At 40.1% G+C, this 23334-nt stretch overlaps 3 protein-coding genes across 5 annotated transcripts; all 3 read left to right on the forward strand.

The window, feature by feature from the left end:
* The first annotated feature begins 1679 nt into the window (after positions 1–1679).
* hexa (hexosaminidase A (alpha polypeptide)) lies at positions 1680–9268 on the forward strand. 2 transcript variants are annotated; one of them, XM_081711953.1, is made up of 14 exons: positions 1680–2057; positions 4210–4320; positions 4430–4495; positions 4834–4880; positions 4967–5077; positions 5182–5283; positions 5519–5651; positions 5789–5993; positions 6087–6173; positions 6734–6806; positions 7675–7855; positions 8383–8473; positions 8679–8786; positions 8938–9268. In XM_081711953.1, exons 1-14 carry the CDS (start codon positions 1790–1792, stop codon positions 8999–9001), a joined length of 1647 nt encoding a protein of 548 aa, XP_081568079.1. In that variant the 5' UTR covers positions 1680–1789; the 3' UTR covers positions 9002–9268. The 2 variants fall into 2 exon arrangements, with proteins under 2 accessions (XP_081568079.1, XP_026858964.2); XM_027003163.3 differs by having other exon boundaries at positions 5813–5993; positions 8938–9261.
* Positions 9269–15487: 6219 nt separating this feature from the next.
* On the forward strand, positions 15488–18826 carry nr2e3 (nuclear receptor subfamily 2, group E, member 3). Of its 2 annotated transcripts, none has more exons than XM_081713841.1 (8): positions 15488–15905; positions 16111–16261; positions 16452–16555; positions 16677–16955; positions 17224–17405; positions 17609–17849; positions 17946–18051; positions 18284–18826. In XM_081713841.1, exons 1-8 carry the CDS (start codon positions 15815–15817, stop codon positions 18336–18338), a joined length of 1209 nt encoding a protein of 402 aa, XP_081569967.1. In that variant the 5' UTR covers positions 15488–15814; the 3' UTR covers positions 18339–18826. The 2 variants fall into 2 exon arrangements, with proteins under 2 accessions (XP_081569967.1, XP_026859092.1); XM_027003291.3 differs by having other exon boundaries at positions 15491–15905; positions 18206–18826.
* Positions 18827–19232: 406 nt separating this feature from the next.
* Positions 19233–21981, forward strand: stoml1 (stomatin (EPB72)-like 1). The gene is made up of 6 exons (XM_027003167.3): positions 19233–19620; positions 19717–19866; positions 20064–20267; positions 20526–20739; positions 20855–21043; positions 21186–21981. The coding sequence occupies exons 1-6, from the start codon at positions 19357–19359 to the stop codon at positions 21380–21382; spliced, it is 1218 nt and encodes a 405-aa protein (XP_026858968.2). The 5' UTR covers positions 19233–19356; the 3' UTR covers positions 21383–21981.
* The last annotated feature ends 1353 nt before the right edge of the window (positions 21982–23334 follow it).

Consider the following 23334-nt stretch of genomic DNA (forward strand, 5'->3'; position numbering starts at 1 on the left):
CTTGAACGTGAAACAATGACATTATGTCTTGTGCAGTTGAGCTGAGTCAGCGGAACTTTTTCTGAAGGTGCCCAGTAAAGTTATGGACCTGCCCGTGCTTTTTAGTCAGGCAACTTTCTGCCTCTAGGAAAAGAGGGAACCCAGCCCTTTAAGGGCAGATATCATGGAACTCTGAGAGTCAGGCTTAGCCCTGGGAGTGGATAACTCCCACTGTGTCATAACCAGCGCAATGCGAAATGAGTAAGGTATGAGTCAAAAATCAGTTTGGGCTGCATCACTTGCACTTGTAAATTGCTTCACTGGCTTGGGGGCCATTGTGGTGATGTCACACCCATGGGGAGAGGGACATCCAGAGCTGAGACATCACAGCTGGCCAGAAGTGTCCTCTCACTACGAAAAGCAATATGATGATTCATAGCCTCCATTTGCACAGGGGCAGTTTGTAAACCAGCAGACAAACCCATTGGGTTAGAAAGCATGAGTGGGACGGGGACAATGAGTAGATGAGGCCAGCTGAAGTGTGGGGGCTGGAAAGAATGGGTGAGACCACAGTCTGACTTTAATTCATTATTCTCTTCATTGTGGAATTTTGTGTATAATCAAATGAAAAAAATTGTAACTTATAAGCTTTAGCAAGAACTCCACTGAGAACACATAATACGGCCTTAGTTAAAAGTTTGGGTTTTTTTTAACACTTTTTAAAACAATCAACTGAACACCTTAAGTCTTTGTCATGCTCACCACACTGAGGTGATCAGAAGGAATGCCCTGCTTTAAAATTCTTTCAGCAAGTGGGGGGGAGGGTGTCTTGTTTCAGGGAACACCACCAATGGTCAGAAGAAGGACAAATAAGTCTTTCCTTTCTAGTATTACATCAAAGTTCCTGGTGACCACTAAGAGATCAAGAGGGGACCGTTTGGATAAACCATATCTTTAATGCAAAGCTCATTGTCACTTTACTGCTGACTATAGCAACACTTGTATAGTAAGCATACTGATAGGGTAGGAAAGATATCTTAAACTTAAAATGAACTATTTTATGATATTTAAAACTAGTAATAAATGCGTTTCAAGAACCTGTGGAGATTATAAAATATTTGGGGGGGGGGGGGGGGGGGGGGCAGCAAAACATTTTGGGAGTTTATGTCCAATTAGGCTGTTAATGTTCTCTGAATCATATGACACTTTCTTTTTCTCTTCTTTGTCTTTTCGTGTTGCATTAGTTTATTAATTTTATTCTTAGCTTCTTTTAATATTTTCATGTTGTCAAAAAAGCGTTTTAGTACAGCACTCTAAACAAGATAAACGTGCATATCTAATAAAAATATATTTCAAAAATATTGGAAACCTGCACATTTGTACTGTATTTCCAAATATTTGGAATTTAAGTGAAAAATGTCCTTAAAAATTTTAAATTGAGTATACGCTATAGTATTCTCAAGCGCCCTCTAGTGCTTTCTTTTCAGATACTTCATACAATGTTTACAGGCATTTATAAGATTTAAGGCCATTTAGTAAGAGGCATTTTTAATCTCAGATTACAACTGTTATGATACGATGGCGACTTTAAGGCCTAACTTGCCCATCAGTAGAGAGCGAGCAAATTGTAGCCTCAATAAAAGACAATCACCAATGAATAACAATACGGATTGACCAGCTGACTCTTCTGTGTCATATGACCTCGTAATAGGGCTTTCATCGGCATTTTTACATTTTTCACAAACGTTTCTCTTCGAGCTGTGGTTTGACGTCTCAGATAGTGTTTGTAGCGCTTTAAAATAGGCTAAATATGGCTTTAAAAATGTTCCAGGCACAGATAAAGCTTTTGCGTTTTTTGTTCTTACTTATTGTTATCTACGGTGAAGTGGAACATGTGTATGGAGTCTGGCCAATGCCACAGCAAATTACCCAGTCCACGGAGCGATACCTTTTAAATCCTCGGGTATTCGCTCTTAGCTACGCGAATGATTCAATGGCACAAAGTGGATGTTCTGTCCTGGATGTTGCTTTCAAAAGATACTTCAAACTTATTTTCCCTGACTTTGCACATGGAACAGGTAGGGATAAGTCATTAAGGTTCGGTAATACATTGAGATTCTATGGAGAATTATATGTAGCTAGTATTCAGTGATGGAAATAACAAATTGTATACAAGCTTTACAGGCTATTCAAGCTAGATCGGCTATTATTAACACTGATTTTTGTACCGTACACTCCATCTGCATTCTGATAGCGTTAATGCCTTTAAACCCAATTTAAAATAAATAAATAGGACCTTTTGAAAAGATCATATTGATTGGCATCATCAGTGTCACTTTATTGGGGACGTGTGTCATGTACTTATACTCACTAGCCATTTTATTAGGTACATCTGTCGTATTGGCAGATGTGGGGAGAGTAGCCAAAAACCGTACTCAAATAAAAGTACTGTAACTTCAAAATACTAATTACTCAAGTAGAAGTAAAAGTAGTCATTTAAATTATTACTTAAGTAAACGTAAGAAAGTATATGTTAAAAGACCACTCAAGTAGCGAGTTACTTCATTGGAGCTCATTTAATAACAGGTCAATAAGATATGCGTGTCCCACAAACTAAAATATGAGGTCCCCATAGTTCTTTTTACAATTAATGAAATGGTTTGTTTGTGAATTTTACATGAAGTATATGTTACTTATTCATAAATAAAGCTGTTATTACACTTACAATATGTACAATCTTGAACATCCCTCTTAAGTGTCCAATAATAGCTTGTCAACTCAGAGGGGCTGCAATTTCCTTGGTAGTTTTTCCCTAGGCCTACTACTATACATAACGACATGTGAGTATAATTGGTTGTATACTATTTGTCCTATCTAAGTAGACTGCTAGAAGCACTGTTAGATGTCTGCTAAATGTCATACATGTAGATGACAATATAATTGAACAAAAAAGATCTATGGTTTATAGAGAGATCCTCTAAACATATTTGGATTCAGCGTGCAAAAATGCCTTATAAACAGCGGTTTCTCTTTGCTTTGGGTCTTTGTTCTACTTACTTCATGTGTTAGGTTTTAAGATTCATGAGGTTTTTCATATCGGATAAAGATTGTGCATATAACATAATCACAAGCATCACATTGGATTTGGTGATCCCGTGGTTATTAGTATAGGTTCTGGGAATATTCCGAGCTCTTACCCGAGGTCACTTTACTAGACATTTGACTTTTCGTTATATTTAAGCTGCAATTTGGCGACCGATCAGTCAGACCGTTTGGCTAGCTAGGTTAGCTAGATAGCCTACGTTGCCCAGCTAACGCACATGTGTGGTCGAAAGAAATAACAGTATATAAAATCAGTAACAAACCTTAATCCTATAACATTGAAACCTTTATAATCTTGAAAAGAGCATCAATGTGATACATGTGTTCCTGCACACCACGAGTTCAGTTCAGCTGCTGCATTTATTTTTTTGCTGCTTGTACTTTAGAGCTCCGTAGCCAGCTAGCCATTTTTTTCTTAGAATATCATTAATTAATATAATTAATTTCGGACCACACTTTACTTTCATATGGAGAGAGAGAGAGAGAGAGAGAGAGAGAGAGAGAGAGAGAGAGAGAGAGAGAGAGAGCGCAAGTAACGGGTCGCACACAAAATGATATATTATGAGCTATTTTCCATAAATGTCATAATTTGAGTCCCACCCCGGAAACGGGCCTGTTCCCTGCTCATTGTGTCGGCCTACTGTCCAATGGTGTGACTTACTGAAGTAAAGCGGTGGTACTCTGTGATCATCTTTAGGGATTTCACTAACCCTCTGACACTGGGCGGGTTGTGGGGAAATGTACAAAATGTAAAAATAATTTTAAAATGTAACGGAAGAAACGACGAATATAACGGAGTAAAAGTACATTTTTGGCCTAGCGAATGTCCTCGAGTAAGAGTATAAAGTACCCTCTTTTAAAATAAACATCTTATTAAGGGCAGCAATATTGCTTCATTTATTTGGTATTTAATTGTCACTACTGCTGAGATTGGTCTACCATGTATTGATGAAGGCTTAAGAAACCTAAAACAGATTGGTCATGGTAACATGGACTTTAACATGGACTTTAACACGTACCAGTTGTTTCTAATAAAGTGGCTGGTAAGTGTATGCAGGATCTTCCTATTTATTACATTCCAATACTCATATATTTATCTCACAAATATGTCTATATTTTGGCTTTAAGGGGGACCGGGATTCACTAACATTTGGTCTGAACCAGAACCCTTCACATTGGTAGTAAGTGTCAGAACAGGTGGATGTGAGGGTTACCCTGATGAGGGCTCAAATGAAAGCTGTGAGTAAACCATTACCTAGTTCTCGAAAAGGGTACAGACACATCCAGAATGATTTGATTTGACCACTGTAGACTAGTGACCATACATGTGTCTTCATTTTTCCTTTAGATAACTTGACAGTGTCTGCACGTCAAGCAGCCTTAAGAGCAGAGTCAGTGTGGGGTGCTCTGAGAGGTAGAGACTCCCTCCATTTCTCCTCTCATGTTGAGTGCTGTCCTTTTGTCTGCCAGACAACAAATGAATGTATGTTTTGGCTTCGTGTTTTTTGTTGTGATCTGTTTGATTGGTTTTAATGCTTTAAGGACGAGTGAAGCACAACAGACAGCATGGCTGATCTTTGAAATCTCCTGGCTGCAATTATTACTATTGTAGCAAAAAAAACAAACAAAAAAAAACCAAACCCAAAAAACAACAACCCAAAACCCATAGAAAACCAGGTGTAAGATTAAAAAACCTTTAAGATATTTTTAGACAAAAATACTTAAACTCTATCTCCTGCTCTGTAAAATTAGGCCTGGAATCCTTCAGTCAGCTAGTGTACCAGGATGATTCCAGTGCTGTAAGTACATGGAGAATCTGTATCGCACTGTATCAAGAATCTTATCTTAACTAACTATTAATTAATTACATTTATTTTTTTTGCAGTATTTTGTCAATAAGACTGAAATTGAAGATTACCCACGCTTCCAGTTTAGAGGTCTTTTGCTTGACACTTCAAGGCACTACTTGCCTGTGAATTCTATTCTCAGTACTCTGGTAACTCATTACTCTTCTATATGCTCTTAATCACCAAGATCCAGCTATTGATATGTAAATGAAACAGTATGTACTTTATTCTTTGATCCCTTTTCTCTGTGCAGGATGCCATGGCCTATAGTAAATTTAATGTGTTTCACTGGCACATTGTGGATGATCCTTCTTTTCCTTACCAGAGCTCCACTTATCCTGACCTCAGCAACAAGGTCATCCATTTGTCTGTTGCTGACATAAGCATTTAGAGATCTAATGAATATTTACACATGGAAAATGTTCTCACAAAAACTTGGATTTATTCTACTTTCCTATAAACCACATATGAAATAATATGCATTTGAGATTTTAGGGACAGATCATGACTAATTTGGCAATACACAATAAGAAAGATATGTTTGTTGCATATGCCTGCACCATGGGATTTATGTATGGCCTTTTTTTCAGGGAGCCTTCCACCCAATGACCCACATTTACACACAGTCAGACGTGAGACGGGTGATTGCTCATGCAAGACTGAGAGGAATTAGAGTATTGCCAGAATTTGATTCTCCAGGACACACACTATCATGGGGTAAAGGTACGACACACAGGCAGGCAGACATAGTGTGAATTTCCAGTCACAGACTTGAACTAACCTTGGAATAACATGCTAATTCTGTTTTGGAAATGTTAGTGTAAATGGTACAAGACTGGGCTTTAAGAAACCGGCAGCAGTGCCGCTACACAATTTGTTTCCAGGGCAGCCAGATTTTCTTACTCCCTGCTACAAGGGTGATGTTCCCTCTGGATCGTTTGGGCCCCTCAACCCAACTCTGAGCTCCAGCTACCAGTTTATGAGTGACCTCTTTAAAGAGGTGACATCTGTCTTTCATGACTCCCATGTACACCTGGGAGGAGATGAAGTTGATTTCACTTGCTGGTAATAACACTGAAACATTGCACAAGTATCTGTTTCTTTGGCTTTAAGCCACTAGGTTGATGTGTCATTGCATATCATTATGATCTTCATTAGGAAGTCAAACCCTAAGGTGCAGGCATTCATGGCAAAGATGGGCTTTGGGAGTGATTACACCAAACTAGAGTCATATTACATGGAAAAGTAAGTGGAAATCATAGAGAACAACAAAGATTACATTTTACTTATTGAATTACTGACATTTTTTATATGCCAGACTGATCGAGCTGATACAAAAAAAAAAAAAAGTGGTTAAGCTGCTTTCTGTCATAGACTGTGGAATGTTGTCTTGGTAATTAAGGTACCTGAGAGAAAAACCAGGAAGCTGGATCTGAGACTGTCGCTGTCCTCTCTTATGGTTGCCTAGGGCTTAAAACAAGCTGAATGGCAGCAAACAGCCTTGCTGCTTAGTCTACATAATAGATAATTTTCCCAGACATTGTATGTAGAGATATTCATTATGGGCAGGTCATACGGCCTGCCAAACGCTGCCCTGATTACAAACAATAGTTGTTGTTTTTTTACCCCTAGCACTGTATCATTGTTTAGTTTTTAAACAGTAGATTCAGCTCATGCATGTAGGACTGTGAATACACAAAACCTAATTGTTAAGTTATTGTTAACCACTCCTAACCTGGATTGTTTTCTAGCTCATTTTATCTGAAGTTTATGGCATTATTTTGCTCTGCTTACCCTTTACTTAGCATTCTGAACATAACAGCTGCCCTCAACAAGATCTCCATTGTTTGGCAGGATGTGTTTGACTACCATGAGCATGTAAGTTCATGTCTACTGTCTCCTGTCCCCTTTAAATATAGTGTTGCCTGCTTCCTTGGCATAGCCAGCATGTCTGCACACATGCTCCTCTCGAAAGTGCAGTCTAAAAGCAACAAGTGACGTGAGCTCTAGCCCAGCTGCTGTCTGGTGAAGGTGTGGAGGCAAGGCTGTTACCTGTGCGAGTTGCGCAGGGTGACTAAGGCCGGCCTGAAGGTTATCCTGGTGACGTCCTTCCACCTGGACATGCCTGGACCCATTCACGACTGGGCCCACTACTACACCATGCGGCGTCCCACTTTTAATAGTCAGGTTTCGAGCATGAGCTGCTCCAAGTGCTGCCGTGTGCTGCTGTGTAAATAATAGCTTGTGGTGCCAGAGCTTTCCTTTTTCAGTTCAGAGCTCTAAACATTTATTTTCTGAACAAGTATTAAATCATGTTTTATAGTTTGGCAGATCTCTTTTGCTATCTGCAATTATGTGTGTTTTATGGCAGTGATCCCTGTCCTATTGTGTTTTTTGCTCTGTCCCGATTCATTTTCATAATAGACTTAATAAATAGCTGATATTGTAATAAATAGGGATATTGTAAAATGTGCAGTGAAAAGGACATTTCAGAACTGGGGTTTGTAAACACTTATACTGTACATAGCATTGATTTTTTATTACCACCAGGTGTCAGCGAAGAGTCAAATGTGCAAGCTATTTTAGCTCGATTGCGATCTCAGCAATGTTCAAACATCAAATGTCTTTAGCATTCAAGTTGTATCAGTAAAAGAAACTCAGAGTGTGAGTTTAACAAAAGCAAATTTGCATTACTAAGCAGCTGTGCCACAGGAGAAGCATGACTCTTCTGTGTGTACTCTCTTAGATCCCCAAGGACACAGTTCTGGAAATCTGGAGGGGAACCCCTGCAGAGATCCGTGCTGAGCTTGGCAGGATCACCCTGGCTGGGCACAGGGTGCTGCTCTCTGCTCCCTGGTACCTCAACCACATCAGCTATGGCCAGGACTGGCGCAATGCCTACACCGTGCAGCCTCAGAACTTCTCCGGTGTGTGAAGCTACGTGATGAGCATGGGACCAGAGTTAGAGGGGTTCTCAATGTCTCTCCATTCTAGATTAGTGCTGTCTGGATAAGTGCAACTGCTGGATTTGCATTTCATGTTATTGGTTCGCAGTTAGTTTGCAGTTGAAGGTAAGGGATATCTGCACTTTGCTTGAAATTAGGCAAATGATACTTTAAAATGGATGGTTCTTTCTCATGGTATCAGTCATCCAGTTTATTTTTGTCTGTTTTGTCTGTTACTCCAGCTCTGGACAACCACAGCATTTCAGTTTAATTTAGCTTCTTTGAATTCCTAAGTCCATTATTAGTTACATTTGGTATGTTAGAGTAGGGTAAACAGGAAACTTCAGTGCTGTAGTCCAGTGTTTGTTATCCAGTGGTCTATTTGTCTCATGTTTGTCTAACAGCCCCTTTTCTGCAGTGTGCTCCATTTTGGGTTTGTATTTCATTTTCCTGGTGTTTAGTTGGCTTGCAGTGCTCACCTGCTTATTGAGCATGTCTGTTGTGCTCAGGCACCGAACAGCAGAAGGAGCTGGTGATTGGTGGGGAGGTCTGCATGTGGGGAGAGTATGTGGATGCCACCAACCTTGTTTCGCGCCTATGGTGAGGAAGAACAGAGGCTTAATTCGACGGTCAAAATACATAATTTCTGCTTTTTTAACAAACTCAAAAAATTATTTTTTGTGTGACTGTGTGTACTCCCCTCTCTCTCTCTCTCTCTCTCTCTCTCTCTCTCTCTCTCTCTCTCTCTCTCTCTCTCTCTCGTGTGTGTGTGTGTGTGTGTGTGTGTGTGTGCCTGCACACTTAGGCCCAGAGCATGTGCAGCTGCTGAGAGGTTATGGAGTAATGAGAAGAAAACCTCGAGTGTGGAACGGGCCTTCCCTCGACTAAAGGACTTCCGATGTACTCTGGTCAGGTACTGTGTACTCACTATTGCTGAATGCTAATATTGGCAGTTTGGAGTTATGCTCAGGTATGAATGAAGTAACTACTATTCCAGTCATTATATTTAACGCAGAAGTGGCATATGGTAAAGAAAGGTCATTCTGTTTGTTCTTTCCTTCTAGACGTGGAATCCAAGCGGAACCTCTTTTTTTTGGCCACTGCAAACATGAGTATAGTGGTCTATAGAGCAAAGAGGCAGGAGTGAAAATTATTACACACATGCTTGTGGATATAAAATATATATATATATTCTTAATTGCTTTATGTTATTTTTTTCCTCCAATGCTACAAGACACTAGAAGAACTGACTTTAAATAAATATGAATTCCCTAGAAAAATGTGTCATGGCTTTATAAAATCATCAAAGAAAGGGACTTTTATTTAATAGTAAAATGAGAAAGAGGCTAAATATCTCCCATTGACAAGTAATTGGCCAAAATGTAACACCTCCACCAACCCCCCCCCCCCCCCAAAAAAAGACAACAACAAAATCCAATGTTCTGAAGAGGCAGGTTTAGTAAAGGGACTGGGGTGGTAGTACTACCTGTAGGGCTGAGGTAAAGCCCATACACATGTAATGAGCCACTATGCCAGTCCCACCTCATCAGGTACCCAGCAGCATGTCCTCTTAAACCTGTCTAGATGCTGTTTGGGAAAACACAGAATGTGTACAAACTATGTCAATATAGAATTAAGATTTAATTATTCTTTTATTCATTACAGTGTGAATATTTAATCTTTTCAAAGTATTGAAAAAATTAATTGGTACAGAAATGGTACTGTACACCATTAGTGACTCCATATTTTGCATAAAAAAGAGAATGAATGAGGAGCAACTACCATATGTTATTTTAAGTTAAAATCTACCAACTGCACTACTGGTTTTGTCTTTCCCTTCCTTCTGCTTTCATTTATGCTGTAAGCCTTGGCCTGATCCTTTTTGTGACAGTTCAGCAAAAACCTCTCAGTTGTACATACTAAGCTTCCATATCCCCTTGTTCAGCAGTAACATGGTCTTTTAACTTAAATCTACCTAATGTTTAATTTACTTGCCAAATGAGCTTACATGTCTTTGATATTTACTTAGACAATTGATTTTCTCATTGTTGGGATTATGTTGCTGACAGCAGATGGCAGGGATTGGTTAATCCTGCAAGGGCCTGGTGCAAGGTCCATTACTCCACTGTCAGCACCCCCAACCCCCAGGTCCTCATTTTAACCTCCATTTGAGGGTTCCACACTACAAAACAACATCTAGTTTTACCCAGCATCCAGCATAAACCATTGGAGGGGATTGACCTCTTCATGATCTTAAGCATGTTTGTATGTAGGACCTTTATTAAGGAGGTTAGGATTGGTTGAAATAAGTGCCTAATTTTCATTTTCCCCCACCAATTACAAGTACTCATAACAATGTCATAGAAAACAGGTGTTCATCAGGTTTTACTTAAACCAGCACTGACATTAATGAAATGTTTTGTTCACCAACAAAATCAGAAAGAAGTTAGTCATCGTAGCATCTGTGTAATTATCTAATTAGTGTAAAAGTCTGGTTTGTTATTTTTGCCAAGTAGGGATTTTTTTTTTCAGTATCCCCATTCATCCATCTTGGGGATAACCTCGGACAGCATATGGCATCTTGAGAGCTTTAATGTGTTTAATCCTAAACAATGACTCATACAGAACTCTAAACGGCTAACTTCCCTCTAGTTATTTTCAACCGAATTTCATGAATGGGCTTATTTAGATTTAGAGCTTAACGTGATGGTCACAATTATGTATTATATGTGGATAATACTTGAATTGGAAGTACAAACAAAAAAATGTTACTTTCATCTGCTCTTCTAGATATTACAAATTAAATGGAGGAAACAAAATATAATAGAAAGCAGATTGTAATCAGTCTGACGTTCACTGCACTGTGATGTTGGTGTTTTTAGGAAAATTAGTGGTTGTTCTACTCTCTATATATATTTTCCCTCTGAATAACAAGTCTTTCTGTGCTGAAGCAATAATCTCTTGGAATGCATTTTGTACAATTATCTGTACATATGAACACATCTGGTTTTCATAAAGTTAGTTGAACAACATCCAGTGCTTTATGAATTAAAAATACAAAAAATGTTGAACGACTAATACTGCAGATTTTTGAAAATTCACAACAATCAAACATTCTTCATTTTATGTGTTATAGCACTACAGGAAAGAAATGAGAGTGCAACAACTGAATTCCTGAGATTTGAGAAGTGAAGTGTATATGACAAAGACTATAGTTCTTTTAGATAGTGTTGCTGTTTCTTAGTGTTGTATCCTTATTTAAACATGCAATGGTTTATGAACACTAAACGTTGTCACTCTTTGACTATAGCTGACATTCAAAGAGCTTATACACAAAGATGCACAGAGACTTGAACTTATGCCAGTGTAGTTCAAGGACATCTTATTCCCAAGGTGTCGTCATAACCCATTTCTTGCGTGCTGGTACTTTTTTGGTCCTGGTGTGTGTATGTGGGCATAGAAGAAAGTGGAGCTTTTCAACATCTTCCATTGATTCTAGAAATACATGTGCGTGTGCTGCATATTATGTTTTGTATATTTTAATAAATTACTGTCTATGTATTTCAAAATGTCTATGTACTTTTAATGAGTTACTAAATTTGTGGAAATTTGCCAGGTCACACCTTCTTGGAGCCCAGAGGGCATGTATGCGGCAGGTCAGCTGCTACAGAACACATTTCTTTAGCGCCCAGCAAAAAGAGGGCTAATCACACAGGTGTACGGGTCAGAGTGGCTACTCGGGTTAAGTGCTGCTCGATCTCCTAAACAGTCTGAGGATCACTGAGCCCCATCAGGAGGCTCAGGCAAGGAGTGATCTGACACTGATCCGCTCACGGGATGGGACCGATCGCATCGTTCTGCTGATCGCAGCAACACCTCAGGCTGGGCAGCAGCTGGTTACTGTCAAGAGAGCCAGTCAGGCTGTGCTTGGCCAAGGCTACGGCTGTACACGTGGCCGGTAGAGCAGTAGCTATTTGAAAGGTGGTCTCCTGCTCAATGCTCTGGAAGCACCGTACCCTGAAACAGTATAACAACTGCCCACGATCTTCACTACGCATTCCTTCTTTCAAAAAGTTCAGGCTATATCCATCTTTAGCATCTCCTATCTGAGTCACAACTTGGCATTTTTGTCAGAATGTTTTTATTATATTATTAAGTATGAACTTATGCCATGTTGATTTGAAATATATAAAACAGACACCAAATGTATTTTAGATTTTTTAAATTCTGTGCTTTGGGCGCAACAGGAAGTTATTAAATTATATCCTGTAGTTATATATTTACATTGTTTTTGCAGTCAAAGTAGTCACCTCAAGATTTGATCACCACTTTGCAAATACTATGTTATTATAACTTGATGTTATAAAGTGTTTTATCATTTTGGAATCAGAGATCTTTACCTCATTTTGGACTTTTTTTTGCTTCAAATAATTATAAAACTATTTAAAACTATAATATTAGCATGTTTAACTGACTATCTGCAACAAATTGGTTTTATATTATTGAACACTGTAATTTAACATTTTTGAGCCGAAGTATGTCATTCATATAATGGGAAAATGGCTACTTAAAAGCATGTCAATCATTTAAGATCTTTTGTCTCTCCTTTAAGAGTGACTAACATCAACAGCTTTTTCCTGACCTGCAGGTGGAGTAGACTAATCTCCAGAGCTCATGGTACAGAGGCTTTAACACATGGTTATGTAACACAGGCTATAGAGTTACACTGTCAGCACTGCACAGATCAGATCCTAAACACCTTATTGACCCAAGGATGCTTGAAAAAAGTTTAGCAGTGAAAATTAAATGGCATTCAGGTATGCTGGATCCCTATAAATAGTATTCCATGAAGGTCTTTGTTCGGTGGTTGCAGGGCCTGACAGTCACACATGAACGTAAAGGAGCTCTTGGTGCTCTCAAGAATTGTGCTATAACCATCTAAAAAAAAATTAGACTAGTAATATTTGACTTATGAATATTCAGATGTACATGCACTTTCCAACCAAATGTATAGATGCAGTAAATGGTTTTTGACTGATGCACTATTGTCCCTTGTTGATTCGAGAGATTGTTGCGACTGGCAACAGACACATCGTCACGCTTTATAGTTACTTTGGGACACTGCTTCTAATCTCTCTGTTTTCTTATCCACTCTGCTCTGCTCTGCTAAGCAAGTCTTGTTCTATGGGAACATTATTCATGATGGCTACCTGTGTTACATAAACTCATCTAATACCATGTTGCACTTGTTGGCTCTGGCACTCACCTGCACATACAGCGGACTGTGGAGTGTCACACTCACCTGACAGCATCAAAAATAGATATGGCAGCCAGCCTTTGTTTTAGCAGCTTGCCCGTTTACATGCTGGTGTTTTCAACTTCCATCCTTCATATTGACCTTAGTGCCAGAAAACCAAACATCTGAGCCAATGTAAACACCCACTAAACACTGATTAATGTTGCAATGCATGTGTTAATATGCAATTAAATTCTCCGTATGCTGTATTCTCTCTATTCCCTTGATTCTTTATGCAATTGCAACAATAATGTTGTTTCTCATAACTAATGAACTAAAGATGACTAACTTTTTACATTGCATTTTTCTTCTCTTATATTTTTTATTTATTTATTTGCTATTTTAAATGTTTAGAGTCAACCATGTATGTAACTTTGCTTTATAAAGTGCTGGGGACAAGAATGTGGACCAGGTGTTGCACTCACTTTACCTGCCCATTAAATTCGCATTCCTTTTAAGAAATCGAATTCTCTGGCATGCTCGTTCATGGAAATCAGCCTGGGACTGAAAAGAAGTGGTTCGCATAAGGTTTAAGGCCATGATTGTCATCCTTTTGGTGTTGAACAAGACAATATGTATCAGCGCTATGGTTTAAAATTATTTTCTATTTATTTTCATTAAAAAATAATTTGTTATGTGTTTATATCTCCAGCATCCCCAGCATTACACCTGTGGTGTCCACATAGACCTTATCACTAGCGAACTGGTCTAAAAAACCCACTTACTCTGGCAGAACTGTTGTGTGGAGGTCTAAGGCTGTGAATAGTGTGAGAGCTCTTGAGAACCTAGTAATCAGCATAGATTTGCACCCCTTATGTAAGAAGTGCAGATACACAGTTCAGAGTTCACATATCTCTGTCTGCTCTTCTGGACAAGCTCCCTGTGCTAATCAGGATACCTAATCTTTTTACACACTTGTTTAAACTAACAGAGAGAGCTCTGTCACTAAAACACAGACTGCATCCTAAAACAAACCAAGCATTAAGTGGGATTTTTGCTTACAAGGATCATCTCCTTCTCTGACATTCTGCCTCTAAGTTATTTATCTTTTGAACTGTCACGTACATATTGAAATGTATTTCCTGACTTGTATTAAATAGGATCCCATTGCCTCTGCAGGGTATAAACTCTATATAGTGTTGTTATTTAGCTTCTGAGCAGTTTTCCCACCTGTTGTGCTCTGGCATTTGTGCATAGTGTGTGTCTCTGTCTATCTTGACAGCTAGCTCTGTCTAGCTTGTGCATGACCTGGCACTGTGTTAATCCTTAATAAGGCAAATCGAAAAAGCAAATCACTAATTTCAGCCCTATAATTTCTCACAAACTTATAAAGGGAAAAACTAATTAGGCAGACCAGGATCCAAAGAGCATCCACCATATGGCACAGGGCTGAGCCTGGGGTTGGGACCTCACTTCTTCTACCAACACAGGCAGCTAATTGTCTCTCTGCCCCCTTCTTCCTTCTGGGGTCTTTGTTAACTTGGGAGAACATGCTTTGTGGCAACCTAAGCCGCTTAGCTGACTTGGGGTGGATGCCGTTTTTGTTTGTGTGTATCGTTGCTAGATCGTTTCTTTTAAAATTGAATAGTGGAAAAGTCAGTACAAGGGGAGTTAAGGACCAGCCTAAATATGTCAACATACCAAAAATGACAAATAAATTTACATGAAAATCACAATATGGTTATTTCCATTTTGGCAAAAGAAGTGGATCCAGAAAACATGAGTCACTGGTATTGTTTGACATTATTAACAGTTAACAAATAATGAAACTCAATGAAACCTGGAGGTAAACAGAAAGAAAAAACAATGGCTGTCTCCTCAACCAACACAAGTATAATCCCTAATTCCCCTGGACAGACACATTCCTGGTAATAATTTATTTTTTGTTCTACTATTTTTTTTTCAGCAACAACTATTTAAATTTGTCATTATCTGCCAGTCATTTTGGTTCATTTTAAACAAAAGCAGGTGTCCACCTCTAAGAATGCGTATTAATAAAATGTCTGCATTATAAACTCAATACATTCTGTTGCTCTGCTACATTTCTGAAGCATGGTGCTGGAAGCTCAGTTGTGAAACCTCACTTGTACAGAACAATGGGAACAGTGCGACTAAGCCACAGCCAAAGTCTCATCTTTATTCTCTTATTCTCCACTTGTGGATGAGGCTTATACAGAAAAGGGTGACTGATTGATCCACCCCTAGATGGACAGTAAAGATTAAGAGGATGACACAAGCATTTGCTTACACAGCGCTTGTTGCTAATCCTCTTGTCTTCCTCTAGGGAGGCCAGACTGGACAGGGACTCACAAACACTTCAGCATCATGAGACACTGGATGAGGGGATGACAAGCTTCAGTGATCAACAGGTTGTAGAGAATAAGACACACAGTAAAGAAACCAGACCTTTATTTGTACCCAGGACACAGCAGATTTTGGAGGAGAAACAAACAGAACATCTGAAATTGTTTAGCTGAAACTTTAACTGAAAAAAAAAAAAACCCACAGGTACCTGACTTTGTGGGGGAAGGTGAATCCACTGGACATCAGGCTTTCAAGACTTCACTCAGTCCAGACATTTCCAAGGACATACTTGGGAATCCGTTGTGACGTGGCACCAGAGTTCACTTCTTTCAGTAAACTTAATGGAGGATCCCATCTTGAAGATCTCCATGGTGCCATCAACATCCCCAACAGACTCCTGCAGGAGTAATTCCACGGAAGAGGGCCACCAAGGTGAGTTCAAAAACTGCTCACTTCATCTTCAAGAGCTCTGGACCAGCCGCAGGTTGGCCTTGCTTATCAAGCCTTACTTTCTCTTGTGCACCTGACAGACGAGTGCACAAGGGCTCTAGGAGTAAAAAGGAAGTCCTGTGTTAGTTAACATGGGTTTTGTAAATCATTTTGTTGACTGCACATGAAGTTGTTTTACTGTGTGCAGGTAAAAGTCCAGCTCCTGGTAAGAATGTAAACCCAGGCTTGCTGTGTAAGGTGTGTGCAGACACTAGCAGTGGAAAACACTATGGGATTTATGCCTGCAATGGGTGTAGTGGCTTCTTCAAGCGTAGTGTGAGAAGGAGACTAATCTACAGGTGAGGAACATTACAGAAAGTGATGGGAGTCCACTTCTAGGGGTTTTAATAGCTTTTTGATTTTTCCTACATATATAGAGTCATTCATATTAGATTCCAAATCTGTGAAAGAAAATAACAATAATATTAGTATTGTAACTGTGTATCCTTGTAGAACATGATGCCTTTAATCAATACAAATCTTTTGCAGGTGCCAAGCCGGTACAGGCATGTGTCCAGTAGATAAAGCCCATCGTAACCAGTGCCAAGCCTGTCGTCTAAAGAAGTGTCTTCAGGCTGGCATGAACAAAGATGGTGAGTCTTACAGGCTCCTCCATTCTCTCTCCTGCATTTCCCCTCTCAGCATGTCTCCATCTAGCTCCCCTTCTCTCCACTTGATCCCTCACATTTCCTGACTCATATCTTCCCCGTGCAGCCGTGCAGAACGAGCGACAGCCCCGGAGCACTGCGCAGGTCAGGCTCGACTCTCTGGGCATGGAGACGGAGCAGGAGCACCTGGCCACCACCCGGGAGCCTCCATCTTCCTCCCCGTCCACCTGCTCTGCCATGGGCAGGCCTCGCCTGGCCTCCTCCATGACTTCCAGCATTGGCTCCACTGTGCCCTGCCAGCATGATGGCAGCTCCAAGAATGGCCACCGCTTCATGGCCAGTTTGATGACAGCAGAGACCTGTGCCAAGCTGGAGCCAGAGGATGGTAAGAGAGCGAGAGCAGCAGGCTGGTCTAACCAGTCCAGTAATGAAGACAAGTGCACACAGCTGTTTTGGATGGGGATGTTTTGTACATGCTGTTTGTGCTGCGAAGCTCATACTTTCAGCATTGTCAGTAAAGACCGAGCTCGCCACTCACTCTACTCGGGAACTCAGTGAATAATCTCGTGATTCCCAATGTCAAGAATACATCTCATCTATAATTCACAGCACTGTATGATTAATGTTCTCTTTTTCTGTGTATCATTTGGCAGTGGATGAAAATATCGATGTAACAAGTAATGAGCCAGAAAGGAGCTCTCCTGAGTGTAGCACGTCTGTCTACCCCTACTCTGGCCCAGAGAGCGTCTATGAGACCTCAGCCCGTCTACTCTTCATGTCTGTGAAATGGGCAAAAAACCTTCCAGTGTTTTCCCACCTGCCCTTTCGTGACCAGGTATGAGTCATTCACCCGCTCTTCTCATGCAGAGCTGTAGGGCGAGCCATATGATTGTGACGACTGTTGCTCAAGTGTTCTGCATATGCTGCGGTGGTCAACTAACTTTAGGGTTCAGTACAGCTATTTTGAAACCTGAGAAAAGCCCATGAAATGTAGGTACCTGTTTGACTGTTATCACATCTGTGTGTCTGTTTGTGTAGGTGATTCTACTAGAGGAAGCATGGAGTGAGCTTTTCCTCCTTTGTGCAATCCAATGGTCTCTGCCTCTGGAAAGCTGCCCCCTGCTCTCTCTGCCTGATCTGTCTCCCCCCTCTCAGGCAAAGAGCAGCCCCTCTGCCTCTGACCTGCGGCTCCTACAGGAGGTTTTCAGCCGCTTCAGGGCTCTGCAGGTAGACCCTACTGAGTTTGCCTGCTTAAAAGCCATTGTTCTTTTCAAGCCAGGTGAGTTCACTTTATTCCACTAAAAGGAATAAACAAGATAATTTTCAGTGGTTGTGAGGAATTTTGTGAGTGATATGAGTTCCTTCTCTCAAACAGAGACACGTGGCCTCAAAGATCCAGAACAGGTAGAGAATCTGCAGGATCAGTCTCAAGTAATGCTTGCTCAGCACATCCACACCCTTTACTCCAACCAGACAGCAAGGTGAACACACATATACTCACACACTCACTCACACACACACTCACACACACTCACACACACACACACACACATACACACACACACACACACACACACACACACACACACACGCGCACACAGAATGAAGCCTAATCAAACTCTTTTTTCTCCTTAGGTTTGGAAGGCTATTATTGCTTCTTCCCTCCTTACATTTTGTGAGCTCAGAAAGGATTGAACTGCTGTTTTTTCACAGAACCATCGGGAACACGCCCATGGAGAAGCTGCTCTGTGACATGTTCAAGAACTGAAATACCCTGTTAGACATAGGAAGAGTGAAGCGTCCACACTGAAGCATAAAAACCTTTAACTGTTTTCCCCATACTGCTGTGTTAATGAAAAGCTGCAATGCCTGTCAGTTCAATTAAATACTGAAGGAGAGAAAAGTTCTTGTTTATTCTTCTTGCATCATGATATTTTTAAACATTTGTGTTAGATTTTGTACTTTTAATACTGTTTGATATATATCTTTATTGTATTAAATTTCCTAGGTAGAGTGCATTCTATTATGTTTATTTGTTTATATAGATAAACTTTATATACCTATTAATAGCTTTTCAGAATAAAAAGAACACAGCTTGTTAGAATATAAAACAATAACAGTAAAAGCTTCATACTGTAGAACACTTCCTGTTTTTTTTTTTTCCATCCTCTTTTTCAAAGAGGGTATTTCTGCTAAATGTAGATGCCTCTATTCATTTGTACAAATGCAAATAAATATTCTCTTCTTTTGGACACCTGAAAATAGTACTTTGCATGATGTGAAAGTAGCACAATTAATTTACCTCTAGGTATATATTATTCCATGGTCACCTCCTCTCTTTGTATTTTATACATAAATATAACTTACAAAGCTTCATGATTGTTTGACTATGTTATACTATGATCATAGACTATAATTTACTTCATCAACACCACACAACTAATAACAACCATCTAGACATCTAGAATACATTTCATATTACAGGAAAGTGGCAATCGTTTACAGGAATAGCTGTATTTCCAATTAGTTTTATTGTTCAGTGGAATATTCCCTTGATATTGCCATGGGTTTTCAGTCAAAATTGTTGGTGGCGGCATGAGTATCCTTTCATTGTATCCGCAGTTCACTTCCTGTACCGTAGAGGGCGCTGTTGGATTGCGCTTGTGAGCATCGAATACGCTTTTCAAAACACGGAAGTAATATTATCGGTAGAAATGGAATAGAAAGCTAATATAGCTAATCTTTTGACAAGAACAAAACGATATATTCGTTCCGTATTAGTGAAAATGTTCGGGGGGTCTTCTGGGTTCGACTATCATATTATTCCACAGAAGGACCTTGGCAATGCTCCGGGTCTGTACTCATCTTCTCCCACCTTGGGTCAGTTTAACAGTGGACACTCCTTTGACTACGTCCCTAGAATAAAAGACAACGATTTTGCCGACAAAACCCAAGGACTACTTTCGTGGATATGCAACTTAATTGTCATTTTTTTGGTTTTTCTTTGCACACTTATTACATTTCCCATATCCGCATGGTTTGTATTGAAAGTAAGTCCTACTGGATAAACAGTATTACTAAATAGTAAAACATTAAAATAACAATATTATTTTATGTGCAGTATTCATTGTGCGACATGTTTTTAGACAGTGCCCAACTATGAGAGAGTCGTTGTATTCCGATTGGGTCGCATCCGACCTCCTAAAGGGCCAGGAGTAGTCCTGGTGCTCCCATTAATCGATCAGTGGCAAAGAGTGGACTTAAGGACGAGGGCTTTCAATATCCCACCATGCAAGGTACCCACAAACATTTTTGCCCGTGCGTGCTGCTGTAACCTGCTTCCCCTCCCTCTATTGGTTTTAAAAACATTCTATAAGCATCCTATTGTTAGCCCAGGTGGTTGTTGTTGTTGTTGTTATTGTTATAATAATAATTATTATTATTACTACTTGAAACAGCATTCCAATGGAGGTTTTCCTGTCTGTTTCGCTAGGTGACTACTAAAGATGGTGGACTGGTGTCTGTCGGAGCAGATATCCAGTTCCGTATCTGGAATCCGGTGATGTCGGTGGTGGCTGTGCAGGACCTGAATGCGTCCACTCGGCTCACGGCACAGAATGCCGTGACCCAGAGTCTGTCCAAAAGGACTGTGAGAGAAATACAGACAGGGAGAGTGAGACTTGGCGAGCACCTTGGAGTGAGCTGCTAAATGAAATGCATTTAATACGCTAATTCAGTGGCACTTTGTTTTACTGCAAATAGAAAATGGAACACATTATACAGCTGCTTTTGGCCTAGGTTCTGAGGCCCAGATTTGGTCTTTCTAGTATTGAACACAGATATATCTGATTCACTGAGTGATAGATTCAGTGATTGAATTTTATGACTGCAGGATTGGGGTTCATTAAATGATGAGAAATGTTGTCTTTTAATATGTCCTGTATGTGTCTTGCAGATAGACATAAATGAGCTGACAAAGCTGTGGGGGCTGGAGGTGGACCGGGTGGAGCTGACCCTGGAAAGTGTGCTCCATGCTCCAGAGCAACTACACTCAGGGCCCCTCATCATGCCTCCCTCTGTCCCTGGCCTGGAGGGCCTTACAGGGCCACTACAGCAACTTGCTATGCACTTCCTGGAGAAAACCCAAGCAGTCCCCCAGCCTGCTAAAGGTGTGTCTTGCTCACTCATGCAGTGTATCACCCTGTCATTCATTCCTTCCTTCATATAGCACATTGTTCATCATAGCAGCACCACTAATGGAGCCTGCATGCATGTCTTGTGCAGATACAGTGAGATTCACCAACGAGCTCAGCATGCAGGCCCCAGCAGTCGAGAGCAGTGTGGAGGACCTCCTGGCAGCGGTGAGACTGGTACTGTCGGAGAGCTTGGTTAAGAAAGTGGGAGCATGCTTCCAGTTCTACATCAGCACCAGTACTGGAAAAAGGGACAGCTACTACGTGGATCTGACTAAAAGTAAGTACTGAAACAGGACTTTTGTGAAATACTACCCAGTTATAAATAGACATTAAACACAATGCAACACAATCCTTTTCTCTCTTTTTTTGCTCCTTTGGTCTTTCTATATCACTCTTCCTCTCTTCCTCTCCATTCCTAGATAGCGGGACATGTGGTGCAGGAGAGGTGACAGAGCCTGATGTCTCTCTGAGTATGAGTGAGGAGGACTTGTTGGCTATGTTCCAGGGTAGTCTGCAGCCATTCGCTGCCTACGCCAGTGGCCGACTGAAAGTGCAGGGAGACCTGGCCACAGCCATGAAGCTCCACAGCCTCGCTTCTCTCCTCAGGCCTTTGTGAGGCCTGTTTACACCTGCCCCTTAGTGAAGATTTTCATTTCACGCCTTCATGTAGCTATTTTCAAAACATACACTTAATATATTGCAGCTGTTTATATCACCTATATTATGAAAATTCTTTACCTAAATTGTATAAAGACTAAATTAAAAAGACATGATGGGGGGGGGGAAAAAAAAATCAAAATGTATTTTGTGGATTATTTATGGTTAGTCAGGAAAGACATCAGAACAAAGAGACTGATGCCTAGAACATGGGTTCTGCTATATAAATATGAAAAATCAAAAACTTCCATTGCCACGTCAACTTCATATTGTAGTGTCCCTGTGGAAGCACTTGTAGGATAAGATTTAGCTCATAAACCCCACTTCATTAACAGGCAAAATAGAGGGAGGTTACCTAAAATACAGTGCAGACACGAAGAAGATGGACCATCCTAATTAAATCTGTACACTCAAACCATGCTTTTACAAACAAAATCAAACACTAGTTTTAAACTAATTTAGTTTGCCTCTCTCTTTGTGGCTAATGCTGGATGCCACAATATAATAATAGTCACTGTTTGTTTAAGTAATAATATTGTGATTAAACTAATCCTTGAAGATTATGTTTGAAGGGTTTTTTTTGTATACCAGTTTGTAACTCACAGATCAGTCATGGGTCCATAGCATACATTCTTCCTATTATAAATCTTTGAACCTTTTACGGTTGGAGATTTGGATTTCTGCCACTCTAGCCCTGTAATCTGCTGATGTCCTTGCGTGCTTTGATGTATCTCCTATTGCACATTTGCACAAGGATGAGGGCCTCTGTGCTGCTAGCGCTGACCCTCACTTCTATGGCCTTCTTTATAAAAGAAACTCCCACAAGGCCGCTGTGCTGACATTCAGCTGTGCCAAAATCAAACCGTTCTTAGAAAAAGTAACATTTGTGATGCATATATATTTTTATATAAAGGAGGCCCTTGGGAGTCTAGGGGCAGAGAAGTTGATATTTTGCTGTGTACTTTCTGTTGGCTGCTTAAAGGTGCCAGTGGTTGTGTTGTGCCAAACATTGCCAACATGTCCTACAGGTTCTGGTACTGCTGCCTGATGACAATCATAATTTTTTTCCAGTGGTTCTTCAGTTTATAGCTTATACAGTCATTAGAAACGTTTATTTATTAGAAAAACTTTGCAGGCATGTGGTTAAAGCCCTGTTACTTTAACTTTGTTCTTCAAGGAATGGTTCCTACAAATCTCCCCCCCCTGCCTTTACCTAGAAGTCAGGTGATGAGCCAAGCTGTTAAAATAATTCTTAAGTGATTACATAAACCTGGGCTGGTTTTGGATTCAAGAGCCAATGTTGAATAGCAATGAGTTCGAGATTATAACATCTGTTACCATACACAACCTGTGATTGCAATCTTCTAACTCTTCATCAATGCTCAGGTTTTAACCACAGGACCACTGCTGGTTTAATGTTCAGTAGCAGATGAGCCTTAATCTAGTTAAGACATTGACACATGTAAAACTACTTGTTACTAGAGCAACACCTACTGTGCCACTATTAGATCTGTAACACTACTTTATTAAGAATGGTCTGGCGACCAACTCATAACCAGTCAGTGTTGGTGACCTGGGTAGAAGGTGGCTGACAAACTGTAGGATGCAACATGGGCTATGAGCTGTAACACTTTTTATGTTTCACAAGCTAAACAGATCTAGACCTTTTGTGCTGTTTTATGCTTTTTATGCAGAATTCAAATCTGGGTTTAGAACTTTTCCATCACACATGGTTTTTAATCGACAGGGCAGTTAAGTTTTACATTAAGTATATATTATGTATTCATAAATACGGCTGTTATTACACTTAAAGTATGTGTAAACATACTTCTCAAATGTACAGTGTGTGATATTTGTTTATATTTGTCCTCAGGAGCATCCCACTTCCATGTCCAACAATAGTTTGTCAAC

Source organism: Electrophorus electricus, chromosome 4, assembly GCF_041902795.1.
Source record: "Electrophorus electricus isolate QZ-2024a chromosome 4, ASM4190279v1, whole genome shotgun sequence".
Classification (NCBI taxonomy): Eukaryota; Metazoa; Chordata; class Actinopteri; order Gymnotiformes; family Gymnotidae; genus Electrophorus; species Electrophorus electricus.

Excerpts from the sequence above, each read along its gene's own strand:
- hexa (XM_081711953.1), top strand. The coding sequence starts at position 1,790 with ATGGCTTTAAAAATGTTCCAGGCACAGATAAAGCTTTTGCGTTTTTTG. Across the intron at positions 4,321-4,429 it reads TGAGGGCTCAAATGAAAGCT|ATAACTTGACAGTGTCTGCA; the intron begins GTGAGTAAACCA and ends TTTTTCCTTTAG. Across the intron at positions 4,881-4,966 it reads ACCAGGATGATTCCAGTGCT|TATTTTGTCAATAAGACTGA; the intron begins GTAAGTACATGG and ends TTTTTTTTGCAG.
- nr2e3 (XM_027003291.3), top strand. The coding sequence starts at position 15,815 with ATGGAGGATCCCATCTTGAAGATCTCCATGGTGCCATCAACATCCCCA. Across the intron at positions 17,850-17,945 it reads CATTGTTCTTTTCAAGCCAG|AGACACGTGGCCTCAAAGAT; the intron begins GTGAGTTCACTT and ends TCTCTCAAACAG. Across the intron at positions 18,052-18,205 it reads TACTCCAACCAGACAGCAAG|GTTTGGAAGGCTATTATTGC; the intron begins GTGAACACACAT and ends TTTTCTCCTTAG.
- stoml1 (XM_027003167.3), top strand. The coding sequence starts at position 19,357 with ATGTTCGGGGGGTCTTCTGGGTTCGACTATCATATTATTCCACAGAAG. Across the intron at positions 20,268-20,525 it reads GACTTGGCGAGCACCTTGGA|ATAGACATAAATGAGCTGAC; the intron begins GTGAGCTGCTAA and ends TGTGTCTTGCAG. Across the intron at positions 20,740-20,854 it reads AGTCCCCCAGCCTGCTAAAG|ATACAGTGAGATTCACCAAC; the intron begins GTGTGTCTTGCT and ends TGTCTTGTGCAG.